Source organism: Talpa europaea (genome assembly GCF_964194135.1).
Source record: "Talpa europaea genome assembly, chromosome: 11".
NCBI classification, from domain to species: Eukaryota; Metazoa; Chordata; class Mammalia; order Eulipotyphla; family Talpidae; genus Talpa; species Talpa europaea.
The window spans coordinates 86,202,722-86,230,603 of NC_140078.1; the positions used below are offsets into that span (position 1 = coordinate 86,202,722).

General features: G+C 34.0%; 1 protein-coding gene across 2 annotated transcripts in view; it reads left to right on the forward strand.

Moving 5' to 3' along the window:
• Window positions 1-27,882, forward strand: part of TOP2B (DNA topoisomerase II beta) — a gene marked incomplete at its 5' end in the record, with an annotated part of 54,694 nt that overhangs the window by 16,572 nt on the left and 10,240 nt on the right. For both annotated transcript variants that reach the window (XM_084247412.1, XM_084247413.1), the window contains 24 exons: window positions 650-795; window positions 1,473-1,570; window positions 2,152-2,364; window positions 2,792-2,965; window positions 4,931-5,032; window positions 5,122-5,259; window positions 7,165-7,303; window positions 7,591-7,748; window positions 7,899-8,024; window positions 9,285-9,395; window positions 9,477-9,582; window positions 12,197-12,306; window positions 12,623-12,715; window positions 12,799-12,913; window positions 14,979-15,100; window positions 15,282-15,430; window positions 16,001-16,232; window positions 19,088-19,222; window positions 19,798-19,998; window positions 21,955-22,150; window positions 22,295-22,386; window positions 24,980-25,135; window positions 25,289-25,372; window positions 27,302-27,496. In XM_084247412.1, the coding sequence (XP_084103538.1) occupies window positions 650-795; window positions 1,473-1,570; window positions 2,152-2,364; window positions 2,792-2,965; window positions 4,931-5,032; window positions 5,122-5,259; window positions 7,165-7,303; window positions 7,591-7,748; window positions 7,899-8,024; window positions 9,285-9,395; window positions 9,477-9,582; window positions 12,197-12,306; window positions 12,623-12,715; window positions 12,799-12,913; window positions 14,979-15,100; window positions 15,282-15,430; window positions 16,001-16,232; window positions 19,088-19,222; window positions 19,798-19,998; window positions 21,955-22,150; window positions 22,295-22,386; window positions 24,980-25,135; window positions 25,289-25,372; window positions 27,302-27,496 (3,391 nt within the window). The remainder of the gene's footprint in view (window positions 1-649; window positions 796-1,472; window positions 1,571-2,151; window positions 2,365-2,791; window positions 2,966-4,930; window positions 5,033-5,121; window positions 5,260-7,164; window positions 7,304-7,590; window positions 7,749-7,898; window positions 8,025-9,284; window positions 9,396-9,476; window positions 9,583-12,196; window positions 12,307-12,622; window positions 12,716-12,798; window positions 12,914-14,978; window positions 15,101-15,281; window positions 15,431-16,000; window positions 16,233-19,087; window positions 19,223-19,797; window positions 19,999-21,954; window positions 22,151-22,294; window positions 22,387-24,979; window positions 25,136-25,288; window positions 25,373-27,301; window positions 27,497-27,882) is intronic.

Genomic DNA, 27,882 nt, shown 5'->3' on the forward strand with positions numbered 1-27,882 from the left:
TTTAAAGAACTGAGGGGAGGTGCCTCCCCAGTGGCACAGTGGTTGAGCGCTGGGTTACGAAGCTGCCCGCAGCCTCTGCAGTGCCGGTTCGATCCCCGGCTGCTCCCCAGCCACCGGAGGAGGGTCCCACATGGCACATAGACCTCTTCTGCCGCCCGCTGCTCCCCTCAGCAGTGTACTTGGGTCCTTCTGCCTGCTCTGCTCCCCACTCTGGCTCTGGCTCTCACCCTCCCGCGCTTCTGACTGTATATGATTATACATGAAAGTATTACCATATACCTGTACTGTTGAAGTTCTTGATTTTCTATTTTTTTTAAAGATTATTTATGCATACAAGAGCTAGGGTGTAGGTAGAGGTGTGGGAGGTGAGAGGATTCACCAGAGAGAGTGGGGAGCAGAACAGGTAGATTGACTGAAATATACTGCTGAGGGGAGCAGTAGGCGAGACAGGAGCGGTCTGCTGCGCCATGTGTGTTGTTCCCTTGCAGGTCGGGGATCGAACTCCTGCTGCAGTGGTTGGGGATAGTTTGATAGCGCTGTCTTTAACTAAACCCTGTGCCACCAGGGAGGCCTTGAATTGATTTACTTTTTATGGGAATTAATATATTTTTATGCTTTTAAACTCTAAACTGTACTTGTTTATTTACAGTGAATCTAACATTATAAGCATTTGGAATAACGGGAAAGGCATTCCAGTAGTAGAACACAAAGTAGAGAAAGTTTATGTTCCTGCTTTAATTTTTGGACAACTTTTAACATCCAGTAACTATGATGATGATGAGAAAAAAGTAACAGGTAAAGTCTAAATAGCTCATCAGAATTTTGATTGAAAAATACTGCTTTCAACAAAATTTCTTACCATCCCTACATAAAAAATTGGAGAAAAGGGAACCTGGGTAGTTTGGTTGTGAGACTTTCCTTTTCAGAATCAATATCCATGAAACACTGTTATTGTATAAGTGTTACTTATAGTCTGACAGAGACAATTTAAAAGCTTGACTCTGATAGTACATTGACTTGTCTGGAATTGCTGTATTCTAACTTGGCTGACAGTTTGAAATTTGAATTAGACTTAGGTAAGTAAGATGTGTGATTCCTGTATGTGAATTTGTTATGTAGCATCATGTCTTTTCATATCAATTAGATCACTTAAACTGTTTTCTTTGAGGGATTGGAACCTAGACTTTGCAAATTGAGTTAACAGTACTTTAAGCAAAACCAAATGTTTTCCTATTTGTTTACAATGTCCCAGTAGGTTGATAGTTCCCCCCAACCCTCACCAAAAAACAAAAGCCAAGTCTTTTTAAAAAGATACAGATTAAAATTTGGTAATAGAAAAGGGACTTTGATAGAAAATTCAGATTTTATACTCTCATATACTCTCAGGATTATGGGAAACCTGCCTTATGGTATGTAAGTTAACAAAGTTCTTTAAAAAATGGTCATTAAAACTTTCACATTTGTTTTTACAGGTGGTCGCAATGGCTATGGTGCAAAACTTTGTAATATTTTCAGTACAAAGTTTACAGTAGAAACTGCTTGTAAAGAATACAAACATAGTTTTAAGCAGGTATGACAGAAATATGTCTAATTTTTTTTTATTTTTGATAATCATGTTTTTGTTTTGCCAAGATAATAGTGCTTAAATTGCACTGATATCTGTATAGCTTTTTTTTTTTTTTAAGCATTAAGTAAGGCTTAAAAAGACTTCAGAATGTCTGGAAGATTTTATATAAGCCTGTCTTCTTTTCCTTTAAAACAAAATGCTTTAATTAACAGACTTCTGCATTAATGAAAATGTTCTGAATCTCCCAGATTAATTGAAATGTATCCACTTTTAGCATGTTTGAAAAATTCCTCATTGAATAAATTCATGTGTCAAAATTTTATTTTATGCCTATAAATACTTTGAAGAATTAAAATTTATTACAGTATATAAGGTTCTACAGTTTGTTTTGCTTATTTTCAACAGGTTGTTAAATAGCATTATCTAGAATTTTTTTATCTCTAATATTACCAGTTTCAAGGACTTGTTTGGTTTGTTATGAAAATGGATATAGTTATGATAAATGGATGTATTTACTGAGCTGAGTGTTCACCTGCTACAAAATGTAGAAATATACAAATATTTTAATATTTTATCTTTTAAAGACATGGATGAATAATATGATGAAGACTTCTGAAGCTAAAATTAAACATTTTGATGGGGAAGATTACACATGCATAACATTCCAGCCAGATTTGTCCAAATTTAAGATGGAAAAACTTGACAAGGATATTGTGGCCCTTATGACCAGAAGAGCTTATGATTTGGCTGGTTCGTGCAAAGGAGTCAAGGTCATGTTTAATGGAAAGAAATTGCCTGTAAGTGCCTTCCAAAATAGCTAATCCTTTATCTTCTGCCTTCCGGATGGTCAGTTGTCATATTGATCTCACTTTTTGAGGGTTTATAAAAAAAATCACTTAATTTGTTGCCTGATTAGAGCTTCTTTCCACAGCTGTCCAGTGTCTTAAGTCAAATGGGAAGTCTACTTTGTCACTTTAAAACCTTAACTTTTTCAAAGATTTTACAGTAGTTTACCTGTCCATTGTCCCTTTATAAGCTGTCTTTATTAAGTATTCATGGAAATGAATTGGATAGAGTTTATAAGTAGAACAGAAAAGTTATGAAAGTTTGTATTTATAAAGTAAGAGCTGTTGTGAATGAGGGGAAATGAAATATTGAAGTATTTTATGGCATTTACTTAGTTGAGCTGTCAGCATGATTGTTTTTTGCTTTCAAAATTAATAGGTAAATGGATTTCGCAGTTATGTAGATCTTTATGTGAAAGACAAATTGGACGAAACTGGAGTGGCCCTGAAAGTTATTCATGAACTTGCAAATGAAAGGTGGGATGTTTGTCTCACATTGAGTGAAAAAGGATTCCAGCAAATCAGTTTTGTAAATAGTATTGCAACAACAAAAGTAAGTATAACTCTATTTCCAAGTCAATAGAAAAATGCTTTTTTCATAACAAACAATGACAACAAAAAATCAAATCTGTTTTTGTAAAATCAAAATTGACTTATGAAATCTTTTCTATGAAATAGCTGTTTTAAAATTTATTTAAACATCCATTGAGAAATTATATGATTAGTATTTATAGTTGAATAAATTTATATTGTGAAATTTAGAATGACAGCATTCCTTATACTGGGATTAGAGTATAGAAGAAAGAACAATAGGAGATGAGTTTTTTGGAGGGTGAGATTATGGGACATTTTACCTGTCATTCAAGCCTCTTCTGTAGGCTTTTGGATTTCAAAATCAAATGAAATTCTCATTTAAGATCATTAATCTATTGACCGTTATAAAGAATTAAGAAATACAAACATAAGTATATATAATAATCAGAATAATCTAAAGCTATGGTTTTTCACTCTTGTTCAAATTTTAACATTTTTCCTTAATGTTCACTGTTTTTTATAATCTAGTATCAGTTTTTTTTGTCAATAGAAATCTGGCATCAGCATGTTATGATTGCATTTTGTTGCATGTAATAGAAACCACTAATATACATTGACTTAAACTTGTAAAGATTTTATTTTTCCTCTCATAATTGGGGATGGGGGTAGGTAATTTAGGCAGCTGTTGTGGCTCTACAATGTGATCAGGGATTTTGCTCTTTCTGGCATTTTTGTGACTCGTAACATGTGCTTGTGCTTTCCTGTATGCTACACCTCTGTGACTCATTTCTAAATTTGAAGGATAGGGAATGGAATCACACAAATGTATATGTCAATTATATCTTTCCCTTTTTATCAAAAATATAATTGCTTTCTTGGAAACCCCATCAAGTATACTTCTGCTAACCTTTTGTTGACTAGAACTGGGTCAAGTGGCTACCCCTACCTTCGAGAGAGTCTAAATTGATGAATCTTTTAAATTGGACATATTGCTAGTTACAAACAAATGCATTTAGAAAAAAGGGAAGAGAAAATATTGGGTAGACAACTTTTGGGGCACAAAATAAATTATCCCATACCTCTCTGGGTTCTTTCTGTGCTGGACAAGTGATCAAAACAGCATTAAACAGGTTATCAAAGGAAAAACAATGAATTAAATAATACACATGTGGAGAATTCATATGATTTTGAATTCTAAATAATAATTGGGCAGACCAGGAATATTTGTCCTTCATTTTAGGACTGGGACATCAAGAAGAGATAGGAAGAGACTTTACATAACAGACATAGAGTGCAAAGATGAGATTCTTATAACATGTTTACTGATAAACCTAAAAATCAGTGAGACTCTCAAACTACATTCTTCTAGGTCATGCAAAGGAGAAGAGCGGTTGCTTCTTCGGTTTAATGGCCAGAAGCATACTGATCTCTTCTTTGATTAGTACTGATCTAAATAGTTAGGCAAGAATAGAAGCCTCTGCTAGTGTTCAGGGCTCTCAATCTTATACTAAAACAATCTGCATTCTTTAAGTAGCCTCCTGCATCTCACAGAGCCTTGACTAACTGGCTTTCATGCCAGGGTTATAGTGGCCTACTCTGGTTCTATTGAGAGCAGTTTGTCTCTTTGGAGGGAACTTACCCCATACAACTGCCAGTGGCTGCCATAGTTCCTAATTTTAAATCTTGTGTCATTATTATCACCCATGCCAGTATTTGTTCTCACTTATCTCTCTTTGTAATTCAAAATTGTTTTCACTTTGTATAGAGTTAAAGAGAGTTGGCTGATTGGTTCTGTGGCCAACAAGACATTATTTTAAGAATTGTAACTATCGTTCTGACTCATATTACTTCTTTGGAAAAACTATTGATTTTACAAAGTTGTTTTAAAGATTAATCGCTCATTCTAGGGGGAAAGATGAATCTATATGTATTTTGCTGCCCTAACTATAGAAAAGTTGGATTGCATATTTTTTTTTCTCTTTAGGGTGGACGCCATGTGGATTATGTAGTAGATCAAGTTGTTGGTAAACTGATTGAAGTAGTTAAGAAAAAGAACAAAGCTGGTGTATCAGTAAAACCGTTTCAAGTAAGTGAAATTTTTATATATTACATTGAGTTATTTTTAATATCAGTTCTGATGTTGACACATTTTTGTTTTTGATATATTTTCAACAGGTGAAAAACCATATATGGGTTTTTATTAATTGCCTTATTGAAAATCCAACTTTTGATTCTCAAACTAAGGAAAACATGACTCTGCAGCCCAAAAGTTTTGGGTCCAAATGCCAGCTGTCAGAAAAGTTTTTTAAAGCAGTGAGTAAAATTTGTATTTTTTAAGTGTGAGAGTTGGTTTTGGTGAGAGTTGATGGAGTAGTTGATGAATTAGTTTTATGTACTTGTGGTTAGTTTCAGAGTAACTGTGGGCTTAGGCATACTATAAATTAATTTGCTGAATTCTGAAAACTTCAAAGGTAGACTGTTGTTTCATAAAATAATTATTTTCTCAAGGATTAAAGTAGGGAATCATGTAACTAATTGTGTGACCATTATAAAGCCAGAATTCTAAGACTCCTGGTTTCATCTTTTCAACTTATTTCAACTTCATCTAATTTTTATGTTATTTGTATGGTTTTTTATTGCAGCTACATGTGTATAACAAAATATAGTATAACCTACGTATTAAAATTCTCATTTTACTTTGCATGTGTTTGCTGTGCCACCTTAATCTTTCTGTAACAAGGTGAGAGTATAAATAATAGATTTATAACTTCATCTTGCAATTTCTAATAACTTCCTGTAATTTGTTGTATATGCACAAGATTTGCTTAAGTTCCTCATTCAGAATTCCATCAATAAACACATATTAAATATGCATATATAAAATCTCTTTATATATGTTTGGTACTGGGAATGTAAAGATGAATACATCATTATAGTTTGGTGGAGGAATGTGGTATAATTGCCATAGAGATAAGGTATTTATCAAATTCCAGTACTGGAATTTCAAAGGTAGATTCTTACAAACAAAAGTTACAGTTTTTCAGATTTAAGTTTTATGCTTATGGAAATGTACTTTTGATTCTAGTCATAATAAATTCTGAATACAAATTATCCTATGTAATACTTTCCCAAGTTTTTGCCCTCATAAGTTATTGTCATGAAGTGATTTGATTTTAGATTTTATGCCTTTTTACTGGTGGATTAAGTTTACATGTGGCAGTATAGTTTACCTATTTATAAATCCAAAATAGTATATAAAGCTATACACCTAAAATCAAACTATCCAGGATGATGAAAAATAAATAGCTGCAACTTGGAGATGTTTTGTTTTGTCTTCTTTTTGGGTTAACATGTGCGATTCACTGCAGGGTGACACATAGTATATAATGTTGAAATCCTCATTATCAAAATTTTTATTTTTGTTTATTTATTTTTAAAAGATTTATTTATGCACACAAGAGCTGGGGACAGGCCAGAGGTGTGGGGGGTGAGAGGATTCACCAGAGACAGAGTGGGGAATAGAACAGGCAGATTGACCGAAGTACACTGCTGAGAGGAGCAGCGGGCGAGCCGGAAGAGGTCTGCTGCACCATGTGGGTTGTTCCCTGGCCGGCGGGGGGATCAAACTCATGCTGCAGAGGCTGCGGAGAGCTTCATAGGTTGCGTCTTAGCCCCTTGCACCACCAGGGAGGCCCACCAAACTTTAAAGAATTAATCATAAGTGCTTGAGTTTATCCGAATATTCCCCTAAAGTTTATACACATACACGCGCACACACACGTACATACATACATATGCATGTCATAGTGAATTCAAGATGTATATTTTCTGTTGAATATCAGAAATATCAGTGTCTAGAACTTCCAGCTGCTAAATTCATGGGTGAACCAGCTTTCGTTGTGTTAATGTTAACAAAATGAGCTTTAGACAAAGTTACGTGTGTTTTGAATGGAGCTTACTATAATAAAACTTCTTCATATGTATTAAAGTTGCCCTTTTTTCATGTGTTTATATTTCGGTGCAGTAGGTCATGGTGTATAGCTGCCTGGGTTAGTTTTACTGTATTTAAAATTTACTAACATATGTCATTATTATCATGATCGTTACTGGTTTGCCTTATAACAGCTTACAACTGCACAGATTCCAAGTATTATATTAATTTTAGCTAAGTACATGAACTTCTGGTTTGTTTGTATATCATTATTCTTTGATTTTTAGGCCTCGAACTGTGGCATTGTAGAAAGTATCCTGAATTGGGTGAAATTTAAGGCTCAGACTCAGCTGAACAAGAAGTGTTCATCAGTAAAGTATAGTAAAATCAAAGGTATTCCCAAACTGGATGATGCTAATGATGCAGGTAAATTTAGAATTTTTTAAGGTTCTGATTTGTTTTCATTTATCCAGTTATAAAAATTTTTATTTCCCACATATAATTAAACTATCGATATATGTTTTTATATACAGCCCATAATTTTAATTAAAATTGCCACACACATACCACATTTTCAGGGTATAAGAATTCAGTAAGCTCATAATTAACCTATTACTGAATTTGATATGACATGTGGTATTTCACCATCATTGTATTCTTTTTCTCATTGGTAAAATTGAGAGTAATTCAGAGTATGTCATTTTAAATTTCAGGTGGCAAACATTCCCTGGAGTGTACACTAATACTAACAGAGGGAGACTCTGCCAAATCTCTGGCTGTGTCTGGATTAGGTGTGATTGGGCGAGACAGATACGGAGTCTTTCCACTCAGGGGAAAAATTCTTAATGTACGAGAAGCTTCTCACAAGCAGGTATGTCCTTGTATGTGTGTGAACACACATATGTATCATACACATATATAATACTTTAACAAAATTGTTGAATTTTTACGTGTAAATATGAACTAACTTCTTGTATATTTCAACACTTCACAATGCATTCAATTCTTTTCCTTTTTGCAGATTATGGAAAATGCAGAAATAAACAATATTATTAAAATAGTTGGTCTACAGTACAAGAAAAGTTATGATGATGCAGAATCTCTGAAAACATTACGCTATGGAAAGATTATGATTATGACTGATCAGGTTTGCTTGAAAGTTACCACAACTTTAAAACTTTTTTATATTGTCCTTTTGATATTTGTTTTATGAAACTTGCTCCAAGATAGTATAAATGAAAGTGAGGAAGAAAACATTGTCTTAATAGCACTGTTTATATGAAGTATACTTTATATTATCTGGTTTATTGGTGACTATGTTTTTGACTACTTATTTTTAAAATGAAAAATGGGGCCTCCTCTGGTGGCGCAGTGGTTGAGCGCTGGGCTGCGGGGCTGCCCGTAGCCTCTGCAGCACCGGTTCGTTCCCAGGCCACCGGCGAGGGTCCCACAAAAAAAAAATAAATAAATAAAATGAAAACTGTTTTCAAATGCAATAAATAGGAAAAGAATAGAACATGTAGTATTATAAAACTAAAGCATACGTTGAAAAAATGGTGAAATTTTTAAGTGAGAAAGACAATGGTTACTGTTTGTATATAGTGGCATAATTTGGGATGCATAAAAACTTGGAGGACATGTAGAAAATGGCAGCACTTAGAAGGTAGGAAAGGACCTGAAAATTAAAATTTCATAGTATCCAACTTTTGTCTTTTGTGTACTATAATTAAAAGCATTTTTAGAGAAAATATTCAACTGAAGAAGTTGTTATATATTGTTTTAAGGAGAAATTGAGCAGTTTTATGTGATGAAGAGTCTTGGGAATATCTATACTTCATGGATTTCCCCTTCCATTGTCCAAAATGCATTATGATCATGTTTTATGTATATGCATGCTTATTCTTTTAATAAACTCTGAGTAAACTCTAAAACATAGAATAATAGTATGTTATAGGAAAATTCAGTCTATATTCTTTGAATTTTAATAGTTTTTTTTAAAGATTTATTTTTTTAATGCATATAAGAAATGGGGTACAGGACAGAGGTGCAGGGGTTAAGAGGATTCATCAGAGACAGAGTGGGCAACAGAACAGGTGGATTGACTGAAATACACTGCTGAGGGGACCTGCAGGCGAGACAGGAGAGGTCTGTTGGGCCGTGTGGGTCAGCTACCTGGCCGACAAACTCATGCTGCAGTGGCTACGGATAGCTTCATAGTGCTGAGACTTAACCCTTTGCACCACCAGGGAGGCCCAAAATATAGTTTTTTTACTGCCATCATCTAAAGAGTATCCATTATTTAATAAAACACAGTTCTAAGTTTAGAAAATATATCTGTGCTGTATTCATATATTTAAAATTTGGTTATATATTTCATAAAATTATAGCATTCTTTTCTAACTTTTAGGATCAAGATGGTTCTCACATAAAAGGTCTGCTTATTAATTTCATCCATCACAATTGGCCATCACTTTTGAAGCATGGTTTTCTTGAAGAGTTTATTACTCCTATTGTAAAGGTACTTTTTACATTAATATATTTGTATACTGTTGTCTTAAAGGATAGCAGAAAAACTTAATTTCTTTTCTTTTAATTTAAGGCAAGCAAAAATAAGCAGGAACTTTCCTTCTACAGTATTCCTGAATTTGATGAGTGGAAAAAACATATAGAAAACCAGAAAGCCTGGAAAATAAAATACTACAAAGGTTTGTATTTTAAAATATTTAAATTTTGTGAAGTTTCTACTGATATAAGTTTATTAACTTTGTCTTTTTGACTGCAAAAATAATTGCTAATTTTAAAAGAAAATTTCAGTGAAGTAGAGGTAATGGGCTTCCTATATATTTAAAAATTACTATTTCCTGCACTATCTTGTTTCATTTAACATTTTTCATTCCTACTCATTAGTTTGAAATAACTTCCAGAGATTTTTTTTTTTTAAAGATTTATTTATGTACACAAGAACTGGGATACAGGCCAGAGGTGAGAGGGGGGTGAGAGGATTCACCAGAAACAGAGTGGGGAACAGAACAGGCAGATTGACTGAAATACACTGCTGAGGGGAGCAGCAGCGAGTCAGGAGAGGTCTGCTGCACCATGTGGGTAGCTCCCTGGCCGGCTGGGGATCGAACTCTTGCTGCGTTGGCTGTGGATAGTTTCATAGGCTGCATCTTACCCCCTTGCACAACCAGGGAGGCCCTAACTTCCAGAAATTTTTATATATCTATAGATCTTTATATATATTTAAAAATATATATAACATGTATATAAAATATTTTGGTATGTAACACTAAAAGAATTTTTTTAATGCTCAAAATACCATTATCATAACTTTAAAACATTAAATATTCACTGTTTATGTTTTCCTGGTTATATCAAAATGTTTATCAGGCCAGGATCCAAAGAAGGTCAATAATCACATCTTATGACTCTTTTTAAAATTTTTTTTAGATTTTTATTTATGTGTACAACAACTGGGGTGTAGGCCATAGGTATGAGGGATGAGAGGATTCACCCAAGGCAGAGTGGGGAGCTGAACAGGCGGATCCACTGAAATACACTGCTGAGGGAAGAATTGGGCGAGGCAGGAAGAGTCTGCTGTGCCGTGTGCATTAGTGCCCTGGCCGGGATTGAACTCTTGCTGTAGTGGCTGGCAATAGCTTGATAGTGCCGAGACTGTAACCCCTGCGCCACCAGGGAGGCTCCTCTTAAAATCCTTTTAACTTAACATTGTTTATTTCTTTGTATTTTTCCTTGCAGTTTGTTCAAAAAGTTGGGTTCTTTGTATTATTTCCCACATTCTGGATTTTGCTGTTTAGGCCTATAGTTTCATTAAATACTTAGCAAGTTTCTCTGTCCTTTATTTTTTGTTATCTGGTACTTAAATAGGAGAGTTGATCATATTTGGATTAGAGTTATATGGCAAAAACATTGAATAGTTGATGATTTGTACTTAGGTCTAGAGGCTTGTATTAGCTGATTTATTAAAATTGTTCAGTTGCTACAGGTGTCATCATCTTGATCTGTCAGCTTTTGAACTAATGATTTGAAACAGCCATTGATGCTCATGATTCACTTAAATATTTTTTTTCAGTAGTTTTGATTTTTGAGTTTTTAAAAGAAGTATGAAACCTGACATTCTCTTATCTCTTACTCCCACCTTTAAAAAAATCTTTACTGACTAGTTATGTGAAGTGCTAAAACTTACACTGTTGCAGTTACTGATGGACATGGTGCTAGCTGGAAAGGTTAAAGTTTTCTAAATATCCTGGTTATTTCCTCAGGGATTTTGGACATCTTTTGTGTTTTAAAAAAATCTTAGTATAGGGCCTCCTTGGTGGCTCAATGAGTTAAGTCTCAGCACTCTGAAGCTAGATCCCTGGCCAGGGAGATGATCCATATAGTGCAGCCAACCTCTCCTGTCTTGCCCCTGCTCCCCTCAGCATTGTATTTCAGTCAGTCTACCTGTTCTGCTACCCACTCTGTCTCTGGTGAATCCACTCACTCTCCTACCCCACCTCTCTGTTTTACACCCCAGCTTTGTATGCATAAATAAATAAATCTTAAAAAAAAAGTCTTAGAATAATGTTTATTGAGCCTATAATAAGCAATTGGATCTGATACACTTTTGGCTGACAATTATTGCAGTTCATTTCACGTGTAAGGAGCATTGAAAGCAATAGCATGTGACTATAATACAGTGACATGATTTTCGTGAAAGCAGTCCTCTTAAGGTGATTTAATTTTAAATCATTAGCTATGGAATGAAAATGGTTAAATGTTGCAGTGTAAACTCTGTATTCAATGACATAACAAATGTTTTTATAATATACAGACCTTTTTTGGAAATAAAGGCAGAAACAGTTCCCTCCACCTCCCAATTTTTTCAGCTTTCAGAGGTATAATTGATGATTAAAATTATTTATAGTTAAGAAGTACATGATCTGATATGCATATACTTTGTAAAATGGTTACAGTAATTGCTAACACATCCATCATTTCACACAGTTATTCGGGGTGAGAGAGAGAGAGAGAGAGAGTGTGTGTGTGTGTATGTGTGTGTGTATAACATTTAAGATTTACTCTTTGCAATTTTTGAGTCTGCTGCATGATGTTATTGATGGCAGCCATCATGTGGTACATTAGATCTCTAAAATTTAATTTTATAGCTGAAAGTTTGTACCTTATGATGGACATGTGCCCACTTACCCCACCTTTAAGCCCCTGACAACCACCATTCTACTTTTTTCTTTGACTTTTTAGTGAGATAATACAGTATTTATCTTTGCCTGACTTATTTTCACTTTTTTAAATTGTAAGGGTTGGGTACCAGTACAGCTAAAGAAGCAAAGGAATATTTTGCTGATATGGAAAGGCATCGTATTTTGTTTAGATATGCTGGTCCAGAAGATGATGCTGCCATTACCTTGGTAATGAAGTTAATATTTAAAAATATTTCCTAATATCCATTCTCTTGTCTGCCATAGTTTTCTTCCTAGTCTTGGTTCCTATGATAATTCTTTTTGTATTCTAATGTCTAAACTATTTAATTTTAGTATTCCCCCACCCCTACCAGATTATGCCATTAATTTATTATTCATAGTTCTTTAACTGAAAGGCCTGTGTTCAATGTATTTTCAATAAAGGCATATTGGAAATAATGTCTCAAATTAATATTTAGATATTTGCCTTTGTAAAGTTTTAATTTTATAGTGAAATTTTAATGTGTGAAATTGTTACCTTCAGGCATTCAGTAAGAAGAAGATTGATGACAGAAAAGAGTGGTTAACAAATTTTATGGAAGATCGGAGACAGCGTAGGTTACATGGCTTACCAGAGGTTAGTCATAAAGAGTAGTGATTTGGGGGAAGAACAAGACTAAAATTCATGCAGTAATAATGACAATATAACTTTCCTCTTAGCAATTTTTATATGGTACAGCAACAAAGCATTTGACCTACAATGATTTCATCAATAAGGAATTGATCCTTTTCTCAAACTCAGACAATGAAAGATCTATACCATCTCTAGTTGATGGTAAGTGGCCTTTAAAAAAGTTTTATAATCTCATATACTTTAAATTTCACTTTCATGTACTTTAAGCCATCCTTATAATAAACTGTGAAATTCTGAAGTTGCTGTTGAGATATCTTGTTAGGACTGAATTTTATATATATATATATATATATATATATGTAATATGTATATTACATCATTGTTCATTTTTGTACAGTGTATACTTTCTCCTCTCAAGTGTAGTCCCCATAAAATTCCCACCACCAAGTCACCTGTGAACCATCACCTTTGTCCCTGTGTTCTTCCCTCTTGTTTTGATCGTTCTGCCTCCCCCTCCCTTGCAGAATGTCTGATTTATATAGTTGCCTGCTAATTTTTTTTTATTATTTTTTTCCTGATCCCTTATTTGGTTCTCCTGTATTTCTCCTATAAGTGAAACCATCTGATAATTTTCCTTTTGGTTTATTTCACTGAGCATAATCCTTTCTAGCTCCATCCATGTTGCTGCGAATGATGTGGCTTTTGCAGTGTTCCCCCACCCCTACCAGATTATGCCCTGCTTTCATAGTTCTTTAATTGAAAGGCATGTGTTCAAATGTATTTTCAATAAAGGCATATTGGAAAAGCCTTTAATTTCTCAGAAATTAATATTTAGATATTTGCCTAATATCTGTTTAGATATTTGCCTAATTATTAATCTAATTATTAATTAACTATTTGCCTAACTAGGGAAATAATTAGGCAAATAATTTAAAATCAGATTCCTTCCCCCCAACTTTTTTTTCAGTTTTCAGAGGTATAATTGATGATTAAAATTACGTATAGTTAAGAAGTTCATGATATGATACGTGTATACTTTGTAAAATGGTTACAGCAATCACTAACACATCCATCATTTCACACAGTTACTGGCTGTGTGTGCACACCCCTGCAATAAAAACAGTGGTGCAGGTATCCTTTTGAATTGTTTTTGTGTCTTTTGGGTAGATTTCTAGGCGTGGAATTGCTGGGTCATATGGTAGCTACATTTTTAGTAGTTTGAGGAACCTCCACACAGCTTTCCATAGCAGTTGGACCAGTTTGCATTCCCACCACATCCTCTTACTACCTGGTAGTTAGAGCAGATTTGGTCTTTTACTAGGGCTTTTTAATTTTTACTTTATAGCTTTTAGCAAATTAGTTAATATTTGTGATCCTTGTTTTGTAATTAAGGACAGATGGCTTAACCCATCCATCTAAATTCTTGCTTTAAGTTATATCCCCTTCTGTGAAGTGTCTCTAACAATTACAGTCTAAATTGGTGTAAGGTGCCTAAACTTCAGTAACATGTGTCTCTCGTGCTAATTTTGCCTCCTCAATTAGATTATACATTCTTAAAGAACCTGCCTGTATTTTATCATCCTCTTTTTTTTCTATCATGCTCTGATGAGGACCATAGCTATCACATACTGAAAAATTTATTACTATGCGCATTGGCCTAGAGCAACAAAGATATGGAAACACAGAGTGCTTTGTTTGTATTATTTCATGTAATTCTTATGATCACCCTACTAGGAAGGTAATTATTTCTATTATACTGATGACACCGGAGGCTTACTAGCTTAGTTATGGGTGTATGGCCAGGTTGAGAAGAGTTTCCTGATTAGTGTGATTCTAATGCCTGAATTCTTAACTACCAAGGTAATGCCTTCTTAGGGTTTTTCTGATTTGGGATCTCTAAAAATAGATTTTAGGGTCACTGATTTTCTGATATTTTAGTTGCAACTGGCGTTTTGGGAAAATGAGCCTTTAAAAATTCCTGTGAAAGGAGTTTATTGCTACTGAATAGGTCTTTAAGACAAGGAAATGGTCTTCCAGTTGTGGTATTCTACTTTTGGAATAGATTGAGATGGTATAAAAACATTGTTAGTGTATTCTCACTTTATTATGGAATCTCAAGTAGTATTTTTAGTCAGTTATTTTTCAAAAGCAAATGTGTCTTTGCTTTTTTCTCTTGAATATATATAACATGGTTGACATTAACAGGAAAACTGAAATTGTAGCTTGAGTAATACTTTTAAAAGAGGATTGTTCTCTTTAACAATAGGTTTTAAGCCAGGCCAACGAAAAGTTTTATTTACCTGTTTCAAGAGGAATGATAAACGTGAAGTAAAAGTTGCTCAATTGGCTGGATCTGTTGCTGAAATGTCTGCTTATCATCATGGAGAAGTAAGCATTAAGACTGGAATCATTTGAGAAATATATTTACTGGCTTGGGGGATAATAAGCTATTTTCCCTTTTATAAAGGATTTGGAAAGTAAAAGAATCCAGAGTTTGGGCTTTAATAAAAACTAGGAAATGCATTTAGAAAGTTTAGAGTATTAATTAATATTCTGTCCTGTTCTATAGCAAGCATTGATGATGACTATTGTGAATTTGGCTCAAAACTTTGTGGGAAGTAACAACATTAACCTGCTTCAGCCTATCGGTCAGTTTGGAACTCGACTTCATGGTGGCAAAGATGCTGCAAGCCCTCGTTATATTTTCACAATGTTAAGGTAACTGTTTGCTGATACAATGATACAAAGTTGTGTTTGAAGTTTATTGGCATTAACTAAATGTTTATAGAATTGTAACTGTGATGACATATGATTGTATATTCTAGTACCTATGGACCTTTCCAATTATTTGATGATAGAATTTGTTGATCTCAATTTTTATGAGTTATTGGTGGCACTAGTCATAATGAACGTAGGTGTTGTGTGTGTGTGTGTGTGTGTTTGAGAGAGAGAGAGAGAGAGAGAGAGAGAGAGACCCAACTTTACTTTTTAGGCTGTATATGGGTTTTGTGGTTTAGTTAGAATAAGAGGCAATCACTAAAAAATTTTCTTAACACTTAAGAATTTAGATAGGTTGATAAGTACATAAGCAAACTAAGGCTATTCTGACTTTGCTCAGAAATATATTTGGTAGTATGGTTAGGTAAATTTGTCATTAAGTACATGTTCAAAACTTTAAAAAATGCATTCTTTTTATGCAGTCTTTTCAAAGATTTATTGAAATAGTCTTTCTATATAAAGTTTTATTTCCTGAAACCATGACCTTTTCGTTATTTTTCATTTCATTAGCTCTCTAGCAAGACTGCTTTTTCCTGCTGTTGATGACAACCTGCTTAAATTCCTTTATGATGATAATCAACGGGTAGAGCCTGAGTGGTATATTCCCATAATTCCTATGGTTTTAATAAATGGTGCTGAGGGCATTGGTACTGGATGGGCTTGTAAACTACCCAACTATGATGCTAGAGAAATTGTGAACAATGTCAGACGAATGCTGGATGGCTTGGATCCTCATCCCATGGTAATTACTTAGAGCTTACTGTCAATACTTTTTATTTAACATAATAGACTACAAAGTCCAGTCATTTTAGAAAAGTAATGGAACTATTTTTATTTTAGAATATATTATACACAATAAAGACATTATTGGCATGTAATTTGATATGTGCTTAGAGTAAAATGTATCAACTTTGGAAAAAAACCTGGAGATAAGATTTATGGAGAGAAACTTCGTTGAAATTTTAAAATACTCCATATTTCAGATATGAAATATCTAAATTATAGAGAATAATGCTTTTATGACAAAATTACAGCTAACCTTTTGTTCTCAAACAATTAAATGTTCTAAGGATGCTTAAAAACATACTGTATATTTTAATTTAGTAATATTTTTAATTTTTGTCTATTTTTACAACATTTATTATGTTCAGTTATTCTCCCAAAAATTCCTCCAAGAAAAACCTCATAAAACTGACCTTTTCCACATGGTTTTAAGTCACCTGGGAACTTTCCTTTATCATGATATATTTAAATAAAGTATTTTTAATACAGAAATGATACTGCTCATTATAGAAAATATAAATAAGCAAAAAAGAAAATATCCTTTATAAACCAACCATGTAGAAACAAAATTTTAATTTTTAATTTTATTTTTTTAACATCATTTTTCATTTTTATACAATGTATTCTTTATCATCTCAGGTATAGTTCCTGAGGAATTCCCACCACCAATTTACCTGTGTACCATCACCATAGTCCCTTGGGCTCTTCTCATCCCTGTTTTGAGCCAACTCCCCTGCTGTTCCCCCCCCCCCCCGCTGTGCTGCTGAATGTCTCTGGTTTATAGTCACCTGTTGATTTTGATTTATTATATTACTTTTTTTTTCCTGATCCCTTATTTGGATTCCCTATATTCCTACTCTAAGTGGAACCATCTGGTATTTTTCTTTTTCTTTCTGGCTTATTTTACTGAGCATGATCCCTTCCAGCTCCATCCATGTTGCTGTGAATGGCATGAGTTTATCTTTTTTGATTGCTGAGTAATATTTCATTGTGTGTATATACCACATCTTCTTGATCCAATCATCTGTTTTTGGGCATTTAGATTGTTTCAATAGCTTACCTATTGTAAATGGTGCTGTAATAAATACAGGGGTGCAGGTGTCCTTTTGAATTAATGTTTTTTTGTCCTTTGGGTAGATACCTAGAAGTTGAATTGCTGAATCCTATGGAAGCTCCATTGTTAGCAGTTTGAGGAACCTCCATACATCTTTCCATAGTGATTGGACCAATTTGCATTCCCCCCAGTAGTGTAGGAGAGTTCCTTTTTCTCCACATCCTCGCCAACATTTGTTGTTGCTAGTTTTTTTAATTTTTATTTTATTTTATTTATTTTTAAAGATTTATTTATGCATACAAGTAGAGGGGTACAGGCCAGAGGTGTGGGGGGTGAGAGGATTCACCAGAGACAGAGTGGGGAACAGAACAGGCAGATTGACTGAAATACATTGCTGAGGGGAGCAGTGGGCGAGTCAGGAGAGGTCTGCTGTGCCATGTGGTTTGCTTCCTGGCCGGGGATCAAACTCCTGCTGCAGAGTCTGCAGTTAGCATCATAGGTTGCCTCTTAACCCCTTGTGCCACCAGGGAGGTTCTGCTAGATTTTTTAATATACCATTCTCACTGCTGTAAGTTGCTATCTCATTGTGATTTTGATTTGCATTTCCCTGATTACAAGTGATGTTGAACATTTTTTCTTACGCCTGTTGGCCATTTGCATTTCCTTTTTGGAGAAGTGTCTCTTTAGCTCTTCTGCCCATTTTTTGACTGGATTGTTTTACTTTGTTTTTGTTGAGTTTTGTTAGCTCTTTGTAGATCTTTGTGATCAGCCCCTTATCATTAGTATTGTGTGCAAAAATTTTCTCCCAATCAGGGTGTCTCTTGGAAACAAAATTATTTTTGTTAAATTTCATTTTTATATTATAAACGAAATTAGGTTATAATGATTTTGGTTTAAGATCTGTTTCCCCCTTAAACACTTTAAGGTACCTAAAAATATTTGTAATGAAGTGTCAAATTACTTGTTACAGTTATTGCATTTTATTTTCATTCTTTTAGAATATATATGAGACACATAAACAATGCTATATATATGACACTTTGTTAAGTGGTGAGATGATGGACTATTATTCTTGCTCTCTTCAAAGTTAATCTGTAGTAAAGACATCAGGACTTGAAGGTTATAGTGACAAAAGTCTCAATAATAGCTCAGTATGCCAGAAGGACTCCCCTATGTTATATGCCTAATTTCTTAATGATAATAACTATGAATTTTAGAAAAGGGAAGAGATCACTTGTAACAGTGAAAAAGATGAGTAAGACTTATATGGGTGAATGAGGTGTGGGGAGCTGAAATTGTGCCAGGGCTGGTACAGAGCAAGTGAAAATAAGAATATTCAAAATATTCAAGCAAAATATGTGGAAAGAGTAGTGATCTGCAAGGCAAATAAGTCAGTGTAGAAGAGATAGGAAGATAAATTGGGTCAGATTGTGGGAAGCTTTGAATGTACCATCCCAGGAATTTGCATTTAAAAGACTATTAATCTAGGGAGAAGGAGATAGGGAGGTCATACATTAACAAAAATTTGTTCAGGAAGACTATGAAAGACACTAAGGTTTTGAGATGGGGGGGTTGTTCAGATTATATTAACAGAAACTGAATTCAAGGTTGATTGCTTTTTTGGAGAGATACTGTTGAGGATGAGTAACTCAGTTTGTCACAGTAATCTGTTAGCAAGAGTAGACTAAGGGGCCTAATGTGTGGTACTGATACTCTAGAGAAAAGACAGGGTATTAAGTTAGTTTTATTTTTCTCTGCAGCTTCCAAACTACAAAAACTTTAAAGGAACAATCCAAGAACTTGGTCAAAACCAATATGCAGTCAGTGGTGAAATATTTGTGGTGGATAGAAACACAGTAGAGATTACAGAGCTTCCAGTTAGAACTTGGACACAGGTTAGTATGTGAGCTGCCTGGAGTAGGGCATTGCATTGAGCAATTCTTTTGGTAAGAATGTGATTCCATCATTGTGTGTTCTATGTATGTCTTGTATTTAAAAATACCTATGTATATTTTGAGCCATTCAGTTGTTTAAATATTTAAATAGTAATTATTTTAACTTACCTAACTGTAAAAAGACTAACTTTTGAAGAGATTATTATTTTGTTTACTTGAAATGGATAGAATGGTGTGCAAGAAATAGTATTTTAAAATCTTATGATCAGTAACTTCATGTCAATATTGTCACAAATCTAAAAGTATTCATGTCATCTCTTGTCAATTCTAGTTGATGTCACCATCTTCATACTTAGCCTTTCCCTTTGGAGTATGATAAGATCAGAACCACTACCTCACCACTGAAATTTCTCTATTTTATTTTATATAGTGACTGGGTAGGAGATTATAGAGATAGAGGTTTTGGGTTTTTTTCTCTACTGAATTTGAGAACTAAAAAATAAATCACATGACTTATAGTATGAGAACATGAATGCGTGTCATGAAAATATTACTTATTTTAAAACCTTTTATAGGTATACAAAGAACAAGTTTTAGAACCAATGCTGAATGGAACAGATAAAACACCAGCATTAATTTCTGATTATAAAGAATATCATACTGATACAACTGTGAAATTTGTGGTGAAAATGACTGAAGAGAAACTAGCACAAGCAGAAGCTGCTGGATTGCACAAAGTTTTTAAACTTCAAACTACTCTTACTTGTAATTCCATGGTAATTGCTTAGATTTGCTATTAATCCTTTGTATTTGCTATAAATTGAATTGCAATTGTGTTCATGATGGGAGTGCCTGCAAGTCTGAATGAGTTTTTCCTCAGTATATTTGCTTGAGAAACTCTATTAATGTTCACTGCTCTCAACCTCAACTCTGTATTTGTGCATTTGGGCTTGAGAATACAGGATACACACACCTGACTGAAAGTTGTAAGAATGATTGTTGCAGGGTTTTCATGTGTCTTCTGCTTGTCTCTACTAGCACTTTAAATTGTGGAGTACTTTTCTCCTTGTAACTATTTTACTAAACTTGTATATTTGTGTTTATAAATAATTGGGGGGAAAGGTAAAAAAATGAATATGTATAATTTATCCTTGTTCCATTTTGAGTTAGCTTTTTGATCTAAAAGAGTAAAAGAAAAAATTCAGCAGTAACATAGTGGCTGAGAAAAAGTACCTTAATTTGCCAAGAAGAGCTGATAGAAAAAGGAGAAAAAATAATAGAGAAGTAAAGGAGTTTGAATTATAGCATAAATCTTTTTAAAAAAAGAGGCAAATGCACATCCATTGAGCATATGGGGGAGAGAGAAATTTAACTTTTTTTAAGATAGGTTTATTGAGGTAATATTGATTTATAATACTCTTATATGTTTTAGGGATATGGGTTCATAGCTCTATAAATGTATGTAATCACACTACACTTAACCATCAAAACTCCAGTAATGCTCCACCAAAATTCACTGGGCACCCCCACACATTTTCCTCTCACCCCCCAACCCTCTCTTTCTGGTGGCCTCAATTCTGTAGTCAGATTTCAAGGGTTTCTTTTGTTTTTGTCTGTTCTTTGTTTTCTATATTCCACACATGAATGAAATCATCTAGGATGGATGTCTTGCTACTTCTGACTTACTTTGCTTGGCATAATCCTTGTTAGTCCATTCACATCATAAATGACAAGATTTTTTTTTTTTTTTTTAATTCTTGCCATTTGTGACAACATGGATGGAACTGGAGAGGGATTATGCTAAGTGAAATAAGGAGGACGACAAATACTGGTTGATCTCACTCATGTGGAGTGCAGGACTGTGGGTGCTTTAGTGGTGGATGTGGTCTAGTGACATACATTTCAGGAGGTGTGAATCTATTCCCTTAAATCATAAAGAGTATTGTAAACCAATGTTACATCAATTTAAACAGAAGAAGATTTTTTTTTTTTATAACTGAGTTGTGATCTATTATGCATATATACCATGTCTTCTTTATCCATTCATCTGTCATTGAGCACTTAGATTATTTCTGTGGTTTGGCTGTTGGAAATATGGTGCTGTAATGAACGTAGCAGTGTTCGTATCACTTTGAATTAGTGTTTTTGTATTCTTCAGGTAGACCCATAGGAGTGGAATTGCTGGATCATATGGTACATCTATTTTTAATATTTTGATAAACCTTCATAGAGACTGGAATAGGCTACGTTCCTACTAATAGTGTATGACGGTTCTTTTTTCACCACACTCTCACCAATACTTGTTGTTTCTGGTCTTTTTGATATGGGACATCACAAATGTGAGGTAGTGTCTCAATGTGGTTTTATTTGCATTTGTCTGATAAAATTTAGCATTTTTAAACTTAGAGGAAAGTATAATTCTGCTTTGGAAAAAAAGTTTGTCTTAGGTGATTTTATAGCTACTTTATTAAAAAACCTTTTATTAAGGACCTATTTTTATCTTTCAAAATTATTTCTATTTTAAATATTTTCATAGTGAGTCATTTGTTCTCTAGAATCACCACGGGAATATTTACAGAAGTGTGCCTAATAGTTTTGGTTCTGTTTAATGGCTTTATGGGTTGGTGTGTGTCCATGTTAAATGTATTGTGGTTATGCATTTAAAATAATACACAAATCAAAAATACCAATTACAATTTATGTAATCTTCAAAAACTTTGTGTTTTGCTCAGGTGCTCTTTGATCACATGGGATGCCTGAAAAAGTATGAAACTGTGCAAGACATTTTGAAAGAATTCTTTGATTTACGATTAAGTTACTATGGTTTACGTAAGGAGTGGCTTGTAGGAATGCTGGGAGCAGAATCTACAAAACTTAACAATCAAGCCCGTTTTATTTTAGAGAAGATACAAGGGAAAATTACCATAGGTAAGATAACCTTTAAAAATTTGAACGTTAGTTAAAATGGAAAAAAAATCTTAATTAATAGAAGACATTTTTTATCAGTAGAATATAAACAAATACAAATTGAATCTCTTTTCTTGATCCTAACTTTATTTTTCCCTCACATAGAGAATAGGTCAAAGAAAGATTTGATTCAAATGTTAGTCCAGAGAGGTTATGAATCTGACCCAGTGAAAGCCTGGAAAGAAGCACAAGAAAAGGTAATCATTTGCAGAACAAGACATTTAGAGAAGCTTTTAAAAGCAACTTCAAAACAAACCAAAAACCCAAACCCTAAAATTTAAATTTAGTACTGCTAAAGGTGCTGAGTTGTCTGTCTGGAGACTGAAGTCTTCTGTTTATCCACAGAACAGATACAGTACAGGAATTTGCAGTGCATACCCACCACAAAGCACTTTGCCAGTGTGACTCAACCAGGGCCTGGAGAAATGACTCCAGGTGTGAGAAGGTAGCTCAGTCTCCTTGGCCTTTTTTTCTGAGCCTGCCATTCAAGGGTGTCAGTGTGGTGGTGGTTTTTGTGAGGTGCATGTATACTATCTGGGAACTATGCTGATAGCACATAAATCATTTCACACTGGTTAGTCCATGGTCACGTGGTGTGCAGTCACCATTCACTTGATTGGTTTCAGTTTATGTTGGGAAGACTACAGACAAAATGGTCATGATTACAGTGTTTATTGAGCACCAGGTATGTGCTCTGTGCTGTGCTTAGATCTCTGGCAGGAGATTTAAACACTAGAACTTCAGATTAAAAGTCTGATGTTTTAGTAATTGTCCATTTCAGATCATAAAGTACTAATATTCAATGAATGGAATATTGAAACTTCGAGATTTCTCCAGAATTAGTTTCTTGTTCTTGAGTATGATTAAAAAAATTTAAAGACAGCACAATATTGTGATTGAGAACACAAATGTACAAGAGGAATAAAATTGGGAATTTTTTTGATATTTAGATTATTGTGTATATATGATATTGATGTTAACATCTTAAAAAAAAAGTTATGGTCATGTGACATACTTGAATGAAACTTCAAACTTCCCTACACTTAAGTTCTCAACCATAATGTTTTTCATATTTTTCATCAAACTACATTGAAATACTGCTTTTGTTTATGTGATTTAAACTTTTTTCAATTTTGAACAGTCAATAGAATGACACATTAGAGCGAATAAAACTAGTATGTATAGTTTAGCAATTACATATTAATAGGCTTATTTTTTGAGGAAAATGGGGAACATACAGAATTAAGATGAATGCCTTCCTTTCAGTGTTTTATTGCATTTTTTAAACCCCAAATTAAGGTTTATACCCTACTTGCCCTTTTGATTAACTGTGGGCTAAAACGTTAAAAAAATAACTAGTAAGCTAATGAATTTAATGCATATTTTTAAAAAGATAAGATACTTAGTGTTTGAGAATCCCCTTCAGGTGGACGTAGACTTTGTTGGTAAAACCTCGAGTTTGGTTTTAACTTCATTGTCACCATTAGAGTTTTCTCAGCATCTTGGTCATGTATTCAATTTAGGGGTTCAGATAATGAAAGAAACTGCTCTTACAAAGGTGTCCTATTGTATAGAGTTGGAGAAGAGAGGATTACAAAGCAGATGACTAGAAGATTAGAGTTTATTCACATGCATAAAACTAATTCTGTTACTGGAATTTAAATTTTTCTTCATTTCTGAAAGTATACTTAATCAATCTTATTTTAATACTGATAGATGCACATATTCATAGAGCCTCCATTAATAATAGTTTGTGAGTCATCAAAACACAGAGCTAATAGATTTCTAAAGTGTAGGTCTAGACAACATTTTATGACATCCTAGTAATGCCTAAATAGTAATATAACAACCTAAGTATTCCATAGCAACACATATTGTTTCATGAATTTTTAAAAACTGTAGAATTTATTAATTTTTCAGAATTTATCTAGGTACTTGTTAATCATCTATCAACAATAGCATTTCTTATTTGGCTCATGCTGTTTAACTGAATTTATAATTTTATGTAATGAAGCATCTTGGCAATTTTTGTTTTTATCTCTTCTAACGTACACTTAAACTTTATTATATACATTATTTTCCTGAAATTAAAAATTTCTTTGCTTTATAGCGGGCCATGGCTAATTCAGTCATTTTAAGTTATCTGAGTGCCTTGAACAATTTAGATTATTTAATGGCTGTTATTTAAAATTTAAAGGGGTTGTTACATATAATAACCTCTAATTCATTGGCTTGTGAAATTTCATATTAGGCTAAGGGGATTTTTTTTTTAATAACCCCCTCACTGCCCCCAGGCTAAGGGGATTTTTTAACTGTAATCATTTCAGTGAAGAAAGACATGAGAAATTTTAGGATAGCCCTCACAATTCTTACTCTATCCCAACTCTTAAGTGAACTATTTCTCAGTGTTTACATTAATATACTTGCTTTAGTCACTATGCCTTTGCTTATTTATTAAAACTGTGAAACATTCTTCAAAAGTGATATTTTTTGGGTTTCAAATCATTCACTCATCACTATAAAAATATATGACGAGATGCAATGATAAAATATTACTTCTCCATTAATTTTAAGATACGGTGACTTCTCATTTTGTGATGTAGTGTCTGGGCAAAACAGTTAATTTTCTTTGTAAGTAATTTAGCAGATAATCTAAAAAAACCCTGTCAGCCTAAAGATGTAGCATTAGGAGTATAGCATTTGTGGAATTGTAAATTCAGTATTCAAGAAAATTCAACATTAATTTGATACTATACAGGACTTTAATATAAAGTTTATTATTTTTTACAGGCAGCGGAAGAGGAAGAAACACAAACCCAGCATGATGATAGTTCCTCTGATTCAGGAACTCCTTCAGGCCCTGATTTTAATTATATTTTAAATATGTCTCTGTGGTCACTAACTAAAGAAAAAGTTGACGAGCTGATTAAACAGAGAGATACAAAAGTATGAATTTTTGTGGGTTAAATAATTTGAAACTATATCAGTGTTATCCATCTTTTTCTTTTTCCAAAAATAAGTACTTATACTTACTTTTCATACAATTTAAAATACAATTAAAAATGTTTTATGTTTAAATCATACCACTTTTTATTATAGGGGCGAGAGGTCAATGATCTTAAAAGAAAATCTCCTTCAGATCTTTGGAAAGAAGATTTAGCAGCATTTGTTGAAGAACTGGAAGTAGGTTAAGTTCCATTAAAATAAATTTGAGTTGGTAATGTTTGTGAAACAGGAATGAAAATGAAATCCATTAAAAATGAAATAAGCATACATTAAAAGGAAAATTTCTGATTTCTGATTAATATTAATGATATCCTAGTGTTTGATCACTGATGATTAATATAGTGAGACATGAAACCATTTTTGGTTATGCCTGTATATTTCATTACTATTGAAAAGTCAGTACTCATTCCCAGTGAATATTACTCTTTCACTTACAATTCTTTTTTTTTTAAAGATTTATTTATGCATACAAGAACTGGGGTCAGGACAGAAGTGTGGGGGGTGAGAGGACTCACCAGAGACAGAGTGGGGAACAGAACAGCAGAACAGGCAGATCTACTGAAGTACACTGCTGAGGGGAGCAGCGGGCGAGTCAGGAGAGGGCTGCTGCGCCATGTGGGTAGCTCCCTGGCTGAGGATTGAACTTGCGTTGCAGTGGCTGCAAATAGCTTCATAAGTTGCGTCTTAACGCCTTGTGCCACCAGGGAGGCCCTCACTTATAATCTTAACATTATTTGATGATTGAAGTTGATCTGAACAACTCATTTCATGTGGGCTTTTTTTTTTTTAAGATTTATTTATTCATTTATACAAGCACTGGGTACAGTCAGAAGCGCGGGAGGGTGAGAGAATTCACCAGAGCCAGAGCAGGGAGTAGAGCAGGCAGAAGGACTGAAGTACACTGCTGAGGGGAGCAGCGGGCGGCAGGAGAGGTCTGTGCACCATGTGGGACTCCTCTAGTGGCCGGGGAGCAGCCGGGGATCGAACCCGCGCTGCAGAGACTGCAGGCAGCCTGGCAACCCAGCGCTCAACCGCTGCGCCACCGGGGAGGCCCTCATGTGGGCATATTTTTGTTTTAAACATCTAAAAAGATTTAGATTTTATGTCTCTATCATATGTCTAATGATACCATTCAGTGACTATCATGTGTTAGCATGGCATTCTGTGTAATCCTCAGTGACCCTCCCACCCCCCAGTAAGAGAGGTTGTTTTCAACCTCTTGCACAAATGAAAATCCCTAAGCTTGGGGAGGTTAAATAATTTACAGAGACATTATTATGGTTAAGAGTAATTACTTCATTCTCTCAGCCCTGTTTCATTCATAAAATGGGGTCTACATGATTTTTTAATGCCTACTACATAGTTAGGCTATATAATGAATAAGTAGAAGTTTTAAGACTGAAATCCAGGCAGGTCTGATTTCAAAGCTGGTTATTTTTATTCAGCTTTTAAGCTATACATGGATTTTTTAATTTATCTTTTAAGAGATTTCAAGATGGCATTTTTCCCTTCTTTCAAAGCTTGCTAATTATTTGAAGGAATGCTTTTGCAAAAGGAAGATTCTTTAGCATTATTCATCATTATATCCCCACTTATTACATTGAACTCATAAATTTAATCAACTGTAGTGACACTTTAAATTTTTCATGCTGTAGTTTTGTTTATGAACAGTTCTCATATTTTTTTAACCTTGGCAAAAAACAGTAGTAAATAATAGTGTCATACTTAACAGGCATGCCTTGGTGTATGATTTGCTAGGATTCTAACAATAATGGGTCTTGATTTCATAATATAGGATATTAGAACTGGAAGGGGCCATATAGGTCATTTAGTTAATACCCCCTGTATTTGTATTACATTAAATGTGTACATAAATACATTCCATGTATATTACAAATGAGAAACTAGAATTGAGATCAAAACCCATGTCTTCTGACTTAGAATTTTTTTATTATTTCATCTCTGATCAGTTGAAAGGCAATCATTTATTTTTTTATGGCGTGAGTAAAATTAGTTTCAGTTTAAGTAGGAGCGATTGTCTTTTCTAGACAATATTGTTTATTACGCACCTGCTCGTTCCCCTCCTCCCTTGTAATTATATTTCAGAAAGTGGAAGCACAAGAACGAGAAGATGTTCTGGCTGGAATGGCAGGAAAAGCAATAAAAGGTAAAGTTGGCAAACCGAAGATGAAGAAACTTCAACTGGAAGAGACCATGCCCTCACCATATGGGAGAAGAATAGTTCCTGAAATTTCTGCTATGAAGGCAGATGCCAGCAAAAAGTTGCTGAAGAAGAAGAAGGTATGAAATATCTCTTGTTTATTAGCTCACTGGGAAACTCCACCTGCATGATGATACATTTGTGTTTTAATTTTACTGTGTGCTTAAAGCATGCTTTATTTTGTTTCTAATAGATTTTATTTGTAATATGAAATCCTTTGTTCTATGAAAGCAGTTGTTCCATAGAAGGGAAATATTCATCAAGGACCCATGTATATGTAAAGAGCTGCTTGCTTGATTCCATTTTTACAGTGAAAGCTAGAAATACTCTACTCAGCAACATTCTAAATTAAACTTTAAGATATAAACTGTAATTCTATATCATGACCAATTTAAGGAAGTCTTCCATTGGAAAAAACTGTTTGCTATCATCTGAAGTTAGCTATCATCTCTTATAATTGATTTGT